Raw genomic sequence first — 9,448 nt, forward strand, 5'->3', positions numbered from 1 at the left:
TGTATCAAAATTGACTTTAAATATGTAATTACCAAAATATATTTTAATGTCTCTGTATAATTTTTTATTATTACACTTTCGATATATACTGTAACAGAATTAAGAGTATATAGATTACTAGTAATTTGTTCACTTCATGTTAATTATTAAATTTAAAAATATACAGTATTTTATCTTTTGAAATAGAAATCATAACTCAAAAAGTTATTAAAATTGGGGAAAAAAATATATTGGAATATATTAGAAAGAAATTGTTACCGACTTACCGTAGTTGTCTTGTAGTGAAAAAATTTCTAGCACCTACATAGAAAACTAACTTTCAATGCTGATAAAAAAGAAAACTAACTTTCAAATCAAATTACATTTATATTTGGAACACAATTTGGTGGGCAGCTAGTCCACCATATACCAAAAAACGGTAACCAAATACAAGAATATGCAAGCAGCAATGCCTCCAAAAATAGTCCCGAGGAACTGAGGCATCCCTGTATCAAATAGCTTAATATGAATGTTCGTGGCAAATACACCAGTCACACAAATTAAGGCATTCAAAAGCACACTTGCTGTGCCCAGCTTCACTCCCATTTGCAGGAGACGGTTTTGTTTCTCAATCCAGGGCAATGTTTATGTAGTCCTCCCACTCCTCTGTGTCATCCACGTACTCTCTCAGCTTCAACAGGACAACCAAACACCAAACAAAGTATTAGCAATAAGACTACCAGTGGTTATACCCCAAGTTGCAAATAAAGAATCCATGCTGGTTATGCCAGGCGACACATTGAAAGATTCTATATTTTAAAATCCACATTTTATCAATTATAGAAAATATATTTGTGCAGGGTCAAATTACATATTTACCCGATAGATCTTGGAATTATTCTCCTGCCACAGTTGGATTTATCAATTGATAGACACAGTGAATACTCTCAATTAGAGAAGGCAATGATCTACACAACCTTTAATTCTTTATAGTTTATATCCGTTATAATAAATTATATCTAACAGAGAAGTAAAGTAAAACAAAATATATATTTATTGTTTCTAAAACTTGAGCATGTCTGGCCTACCTACACTGAGGAATCAACAGACTGAAATTTGCTGTGAGTCAGACCATAACATGACAGTTGCCAAAAGTGCTATCGTGGCAGTTTCAACCCGAAGACGATGAGGTCCAAGACTAACAGCTGTAGCACCTGCTTCCATCATCATACTCACTTCTTTCTCGGTGAAATCTGGAGAACCCATGGCAACATAAACTAGCGTTAGTTTGACTTTAAGCAGAAAATAGATATGTTGTTTTGCAATCACATGAGGTAACACGTTTTCATTTTACCCTGATAAAGAAAGGGAGAATTAAACTCAGCCAACCTCAACTTATTATCTTATCAATTGACATGCCCAATCATGTCCAGACATTTGCTGAAACGAAATGGTGAAACTGAACTTCAATAAACATATACTAACCTCCTTCTGGTCCAATTATGATTAAGCCACTAGTTTCCTTTTCCAAGGATGCCAATGCACTAAGAACAGGAGTTGCCTTCGCAGTTGCAACAAGAGATAGCTTTGATTGCGCAATCTAAGGGACAGAAAATAGACCAAAGTTATCAGCATAATAAGTTTATTAATGTCATTATGTAGCCATGTATATCAATTAAATTGCTAACAACACTGGGAATGGGATCAAATCCCTTGTTTAACTCTGAAGAATTTCCAGGAAAGTAAGCATATACAACAGTATGGACATCAAGACTTACAAAATATCACTGATTAATAAGATGGGGGTTATCACAATGTCCTGGTTAATATTTTTCTCAAATAACTGAAATTCATGCCCAAAATTCTGGTTAGGCAGTAAGAAATGGAGAACTCACAAGGTGCAAAAGGTCATCAATCTCTATAGGATGTTTCAAGACCATTTCATGCAGTCGTTGACCTGCAAAAAAACCCAACAACGTAATGTTCACTGACCAAAAGCAAAATAGATTGCCATTTAGACCCAACTTTAAAATTTACTTCAGTCTGAATAGCCCAAAGAAAATTCTGATGGGAGTAAAATAAATGTTTAACCCCAAATGCAAGTAAAAATATAGTTACTTTGTTTGGATGCTGCTAAAATGACACGTTTCAATCTGTCCACCCGATTTTCTGAGATTGACGGAGAACGTTCAGTCAATAGAGGAGTAACACTATTGGCTCCAAATTCCTATTGTATTTAAACATGAATAAGAAAAAAAAAAACATAACAAATAGAAACTGTAAGTCTAACCAGATAAAATCTCAATATATTATTGAAACGTACTGTGCATTTCTCTACAAGCCAGTCAGCACGGCCACCCTTCAGAGTACCTAGACAGGTATGGTTCTCAATGAGTGAAAAAATTGGAAGGAAGAAAATCAAGTGTTCAAAATTCGCAACAGTTAATAAGTAGTTGCAGTTTGACAGAAAACTACACGAACTTACCAAAACCAGCAAATACATGCAATTGTGTATTTTGTGGAGGGATTGATATCAAATCATTCAATGCAACAAAATCAAGTCCAGTTCGATCAATGCTCTGTATGCATCCTTCTACCAGACTTCCTTTCCCATTGAAGAGCTGTACCCTTGAACAGCATGATTAGGATAATCAACAAAATCTTCAAAACTATAAAAGATTATTCAATTTGGAAAAAGAAATATCAAAACTCAAGGACAAGATAAATTGCCACAAATCACGAGCAAGGATCAACAAGAATTACCTATCATTGGTGGTCAACCTCAAAACTTTTGTCATATGCCAGAATTCATCACCTTGCACGCGTATAACACTACCCTGCATTATCCCAGGTAAAAATTAACAAACTAACAAAAACTATCTTAACCAAACCAAATAAAAAGGCACGCATAGTAACCGCAATGAAAATTAAATAAATGTCAGCAAGCCGTTAAAATGAACATTACAAGACAAGAATTAAGAACTTTCCTTAAACCCTCCATGAAGCTAAGTGCTGTCTAAAATTTACACCCAACACAACAAGGATAATGACAAACGAGGCGTTGTTAACTAAAACTGGTTCCAAATTGAAACTACATCGAACGAATTCATATGGAATTGCAGAGTAATATGCTTACGAAAGAGTTGTGAAAGAAGCAGAGAGAAAGAGGAAGAAAGTGCCTTGGAAGGAGGAAGAGTTTCGGAGTAGAAGCGGGGAAGGCCACCACGTGACTGGTCTCCATAATCGGAGGAGGAGGAAGAGAATGCCATTGCACGCACCGTCAGGTTTCGGAGCCATGAGCGACTCACGAAGCGAGGGATTACGCCTCCTAGGGTTTGCAACATTTCACTTCGCACCCAATTCGATTTCAATTTTGTTATCGTTCTTGTCTTCGTCGGAAACGGTTGCGTTGCAATTTCAGGGAGAGAAAGAAAGGTCTTTTGTTTATGGCGGGAAAAACCCACCATGGCCCATTGGTTAGGCCCGTGTAAAAATCTAGTCCACAGTTCCTGTTAAAAACTTTTGGGCTTTCTTTGCACACAAAATTACAAGAACTTTTTTGTGTCGCCATTTTTTTTCCTTTTAATTATACGTTTTAATTTCAAGGGAGTATGCAAATTCTCTAAGAGGGAAATAGAGATGAGACTGTGTAGTTTGTATTATGTAAAAGCAACAATGTAACTTCATAAAGCTATTTAGTATGAATATTACATGAAGAATTCCTAGATTTTTTTTTATCTAAAGGGAGTACAATCAAAGAGAAACATGCAGATTTATAGTAATTTATATTTACTACAAGAATCTTCGTTATTATAAGATCAAATAACTTACTTTATCGTCTATTGGTGTACAATATAAACAGATCCTAGAACGATGGTAAATTTGTACCTTTCATTCTAAAATACATTCTTTACATTAGAGAATTCAATTTATTAATAAAAAAGAATTCAATTCCATCTTATTTTATTCTCCTCTCATTTAAACTATTTTATACCTTTATTGCATTTAGGTGGAAATTGATTAATTTAATTATTCTGATCTTATATCCTAATTCGCCTTAAGCCTAATGTAAAGGCTTTTAAAAAGCCTGATAAAAAAAGGCTTTTAAGAATAAATCAATTAAGCAAACCAGGTGATGTCTAGCTTATAGAATAACTTTTATTATTATTATTATTATTATTATTATTATTATTATTAATTATAAATAATATGGTATGATTTAACAAAAAAAATTCAACTTATTATATCTTGACAAATATAAAAAATATTATAAACCATAAATATCAGTATTAAAAGGTTAGATACTTAACTAGTTAACTTATTCATATGTAATTCTCTATGGATTTAATGAAAATAAGTAACTCCATTTTTTTGTTGTTGAAATGAAGTATTCTCTAACTCAAGAATAAAAAAACAATTTTTTTAATGTATTTAGATTCATTTAAAGGACTTATTTCTCCTAAAAGATGTTATTTCATAGTTTATATATAATACCAATCCAAATTACATACTTGAAGGATACTTGTTAACCATATCATTAAGTATCCACATCATCATACACTGTGCTTGTGCAAATTCTACAACTACGAAGTGATACCAAGTTTTGTTTGGCAAAATCATGCCTGTGCAAGCTCCATATTATTCTGATTTCCTGCTATAGCTCTCTTTTTTGGGTTAGTTTACTGTTTTATTGTTTCTTTGTGTTGATCGTTGAAATCTTCATATAGTGTTTTGCCCTCTGTTTTGGCTGTGTGTTGTTTAAGAAGTGACAACCATCGTTGGATTAGACAAATTACGAGGAAAGTTGGTTTCGATCTTAATTCAAGTATTACTGTACCTTTGTGCCCGTATGTTCAATTTTCTAGACATTGACTTCCCCTTGAAGGTAAACATTAAAATTATGACGATACATAGCGCAAGTAATCCTAGGTTTCCAAGTCAAACCTAGTAGTAATCGGAATCAATTTCTTTTTCCAAATTGAGCAGCAAATACCGTACGGCAAAGAGTCACCTAGGCGTCATGAAAATATAGACATATAAACAGAGAAACTTCTATGGTTAGGTTGTGAATCTAGATTTCCAAGCCGACTAATCCACTCGAAATAAAAATTTCTTTAATTTAATCGTAGTGATTCAGAGTCAGCGAAAAGACACATGACCATCAATAGCATGTCAAAATCATGCTTGTAGGCCAAGTTACTTACCTTGTTGGTCAACAATACACTAACTAGCCCATAATGCACTCCATGAGTATATATGTTAAAAAAATAAAATCCAAGCTTTAAATATATATATATAAAAGTTAATAATTATGTACTGACGTAAAACTATTAGGCTATCAATGTATAATTTGTTTTCTCTCTATATAATCACTGATCATGATACGGACATATCATATATTCCACAACTATTTTCTATGGCACTTTCAATTGTTCATCAACCTCCCCAACCTCATAAAAAAATTTGTTGTTCTAATAAATTAAAATCCTATGTCATGCACATATAAACCTAGGTTGAAACTTCACATAGAAAAACCTAAGTTGAAATTTTAACTTGGAAACATGAACGGACAGAATGACAGATAACATTAACATTTTGCCTCTTGTTTTTGAGTAATCATGCGTTGTACATGGGCTTGCAGCCGCAATGTCCACTGCTAGTTGTTGGTTGAAACATGAGCATGTTTGATATGATTAAAGTCATTCGTGTCCATTCTGCACCCCCAAAAAAAAGTCATTCAGGTTAGACCATTCTCAAACTCAGTGGCTTGGTCGATTCTGATGCATTAGGCAGTTTTGTAAGCCGTAAAATTTCTAGCATAGTGCCATCCGAGAGTACAGTTGTTTTTTTAACCTGTTTGGCTTAGTTTTTATAAGATTTGTAAGAGAAAAAGATAAAATGAGTTTTATGGCTCACATCCCTCAACGACAACGTTAACCAAAATCATATAATTTTTTAAAAAGATGATAAGATATCTATAAATTAGTTAATGAAGAGTATATTTTAATTTATCAAAAAATTCATATTATTTTTATTTCCTAAAAATGCCTCTAGAGAACCTTAGTCAAAAGGTCCTTTATAATTTTGGTTGGAGTTGAGGAATATGAGGCGTGAAATAATTGTTTTTTTCTTTCTGTTTTAGGCGGGGAGGGGGATACCATTACCACTTAGTAGCATACGTTTTTGTTAAGACGAGACTTTTCAAATTGTAATGTTTTTTTAATTATCAAATTATCTTAGCTTGTTACGTCTTGTACCAAGTTGAGTACATTAATAATATTCTTTTTTTTCCCTAAAAAAATGTGAGATTGAATATATTGGATTGAAAATGGACTCGCTCCTTACATCATACATTCATGTAATCTTGAATATAGACTGTTAATTAGGATACATATGGATGGTTCTCATTTTACATGTGTATTTTAAATTGGATTTACAAAATAAAATATTAGTAGTATAATCTTCGTTTTACAAAATATAACGTACGGTCTGAATGCGAAATACCTGACAACAGGAATCTAGGAGGACAGCACTTGATGACCTAAGGCTATAAAGCATATAGTGTGATCACAATGACTGATTATGAATATAGTTTACTTGTATAACATTTTTGCAAAGTACTAGCTAGTTACCAAGGGAATGGAGAAAAAGGTGGAGCTTTTATATTGGAGAGTAATTTCTTCAGAAGGAAAAGTCGTGGACGCTTCTCTTATATTAGGAGAAGTTGAAAATAAAAAATTATTTTCCACTGGATCCTCATGATAAAATAATTAACGGAAGCTTAATAGAAAATAATATTCTGAAAATCTTGTTTCTACATAAAGTTAATTGATATTAGATTAATCTCAACGTATGATTTCTTGTCTAGATGAAGTTTCCAACACCCAAAACCCACGAAAGAATTTTTGATTGGTAGGTTTTGAACCAAAAAGAAAGTATGTCATCTTGTTCATATTGGTAACGAACAAGCAAAACCAGGAGGGAAATTCGTGGAAGGTGGAATTGACGAAACCATATATGATCATGACGATAATTTCGTTTGGTCTTAAATCACAATTCATTGCTTTTCTCAATTTATTCTAATTATTTTGTTTCGATGATACTCCAAAAAACATTGTAATTTATCACAAGAAACAAATAAACAATAACAGATTATGGCTCTTAAATAACCCAATCTGGGTAGCTAAGACATAATTCTGAATATTTATAGTAAAAATAACTGAAAAAACCATTGATAACACAAGGGATACCACATAGCTCAAATGTAAATCAGCATGAAACGGTTCGAGCTTGCAAGAAAAAAGGTGTTGCATTAGTAATAGCACATGTACTTACATTTGAAATCAATTTATATGCTAGCTCTAGCTTGGTGTAAAGGGTTTGTCTAAACCCTTAAACCATAATCCAATTTTTAAAAAATATTTTTGCAGTGCTAACAAAGCAATACAGTGAACCAACTAAACCAAACTCACGGTTTAGTTTTATTTAATCGGATTGGCTAATTAGTATATTTACTACTCGCGGGGTGAATTTATAAGAGTTTCTTTATCCATGTTCCAAAAGCTGAACATTTTAGATGCAAAATAGCAAAAATAATGAGCGTGGCCGGGGGAGCTAGATGAGTGTGACCGATACAGTTTTTGGACAAAGTCACGTTTATATTTAGGATAAAATTAATAATAGTTTGATATTTTGAGTCCATCCTGCACGAGGAACTTCATAAAATCTTATTAGAATAATCACGACGTAGTCATCTAGGAAAAAATGTTGAACTAGTGCAAGAATATTTAGGTGGCAGTGGTATCATATCTTTTGTCCCAAACAAGTTTCATTGTATTTGAATAGTAATAAAGCAAAAAATTACACATATCTATTCCAATCTTCAACATCGATTATAAACAAAAAAAACGCCAAAGCTATAATCGTGAAGGATATATATAATTTTAAGCTTTTTCTCTTTTGTCCATCCCTCCCCGCACATGTTATTATTCATTTTGGAAACCAAAGTGACTTTCGGTCCATTGTGGTGGTTATTTGCCAAACAAGTTGAAGACTTTACAGCTGATGCTTATCTTTATCATGCAAGGTTCCATTGTATTTTAATATGACCAATCAAATTGTGAACATGCTACCGTGCCCACCACCACCCCAAAAAAAAAGCATATTTTTTGTCTAAACTCGGTATCAAAATTATGGATAAATAAAAATAAAGGTAATATCCGAATTTATATCTACCAAAATCGGTGTACATTTACGTTGCTTTACAATATTAAACAAAAAGGAATACATCTTTTAATACAGATTATTAAAACTCCTATCGGCAACAGCAAGAAATGAAAAATAAGTGACTGAACTATCTCTTAGAATTTCTTAAGTGGCATATGTATGAAAACTATTGCTTAGACATAAATTACAAATGTAAACGAGTGAGGCATATAGCCTGAATTTGATATGAGAACCAGCTATATATGAATATCTCATGGTTTGTGCTTCTGCGTGTAGATATAATCCGTGTGAGCCACAAGTGTTCTTCTCATCAAGCATTCTTCTTCACCAATACCATCACAAGTTTCCTCCACGTCCAACTTCTCCTCTTCCAAAACCTTCAAGCACATGAGAAGATTATTCATAATTGAACAATACAAAAGACATGCATATGATGAAATTGCCATGGTTATGCAGATCATATGATATGATATGATATGAATTAAGCGAATTAACTCACCCCATGTTGAGTTTTGATTGAAGTGATAGAGGAAGATGCAGGGCCAAGTCTGCCTGCATATGTGAAGGTTAAGAAGAGGAATAAGACTGCTAGGCAAAGGGTGGCACTAGTGACCTTAGACGACATTTTCATTCTAAGAAAAAACTGCCAACTGACAATTACTACATGTATCATATATGTGACTCTAGGATCATTTATTTATATAGATGGCTGGTGTAGGGGCAGGAATGGAACTTTACTCTTTGGATTCTCAATAGTAGACTTAGACTCCCGTGTTTCACATACATCTAGCTATCCCCAAACTTTTCAAAAGAGAATATGCAAGTTGTATAAAATTCCCACTAAAATTTAATGTATATAAGAAAGCTGTTACAAAATCACTACCTTATTGTGGTGGAGACTTTTTTCATACTTAGTATGCATTTACTTATTATTTTATATGATTAGTAGGTTATTTCACAACAAAATCTTTTTTGACTTTGAATCGTGAACATACTTATGCTAGTTGATCCGTCTAAGATGAAAAGTAAATAATAATTTTTAGAAGTTTAAAATTTTAAGAAAGCATTTATAAATAATTAAATGTAATTTAAAATTTTGTATCTAGTTTTTTTATACATAAATATGATAAATGTACATTTAATTTTTATTACCCTTTTTAATTACATAATTGATATATCACTATAATAAACAAAAATAAAAATATATTCTACTTTAACCTATACAGTTAATAACTGTGTTTTA

General features: G+C 32.6%; 2 protein-coding genes across 3 annotated transcripts; both read right to left on the reverse strand.

The window, feature by feature from the left end:
- Positions 1-342: 342 nt before the first annotated feature.
- LOC114402609 (ribosomal RNA small subunit methyltransferase E) lies at positions 343-3,401 on the reverse strand. Of its 2 annotated transcripts, none has more exons than XM_028365257.1 (9): positions 3,159-3,401; positions 2,743-2,816; positions 2,465-2,607; positions 2,303-2,349; positions 2,098-2,206; positions 1,875-1,936; positions 1,465-1,579; positions 1,072-1,232; positions 343-670 (listed from the first exon to the last, which is right to left on the reverse strand). In XM_028365257.1, exons 1-8 carry the CDS (start codon positions 3,321-3,323, stop codon positions 1,081-1,083), a joined length of 867 nt encoding a protein of 288 aa, XP_028221058.1. In that variant the 5' UTR covers positions 3,324-3,401; the 3' UTR covers positions 343-670; positions 1,072-1,080. The 2 variants fall into 2 exon arrangements, with proteins under 2 accessions (XP_028221058.1, XP_028221057.1); XM_028365256.1 differs by having other exon boundaries at positions 1,068-1,232; positions 3,159-3,400.
- A 4,775-nt stretch (positions 3,402-8,176) lies between these two features.
- On the reverse strand, positions 8,177-8,883 carry LOC114402672 (phytosulfokines 3-like). The gene is made up of 2 exons (XM_028365322.1): positions 8,705-8,883; positions 8,177-8,582 (listed from the first exon to the last, which is right to left on the reverse strand). The coding sequence occupies exons 1-2, from the start codon at positions 8,876-8,878 to the stop codon at positions 8,457-8,459; spliced, it is 300 nt and encodes a 99-aa protein (XP_028221123.1). The 5' UTR covers positions 8,879-8,883; the 3' UTR covers positions 8,177-8,456.
- Between the last annotated feature and the right edge of the window lie 565 nt (positions 8,884-9,448).

The sequence above is a fragment of the Glycine soja genome, chromosome 20 (assembly GCF_004193775.1).
Source record: "Glycine soja cultivar W05 chromosome 20, ASM419377v2, whole genome shotgun sequence".
Taxonomy (NCBI): domain Eukaryota; kingdom Viridiplantae; phylum Streptophyta; class Magnoliopsida; order Fabales; family Fabaceae; genus Glycine; species Glycine soja.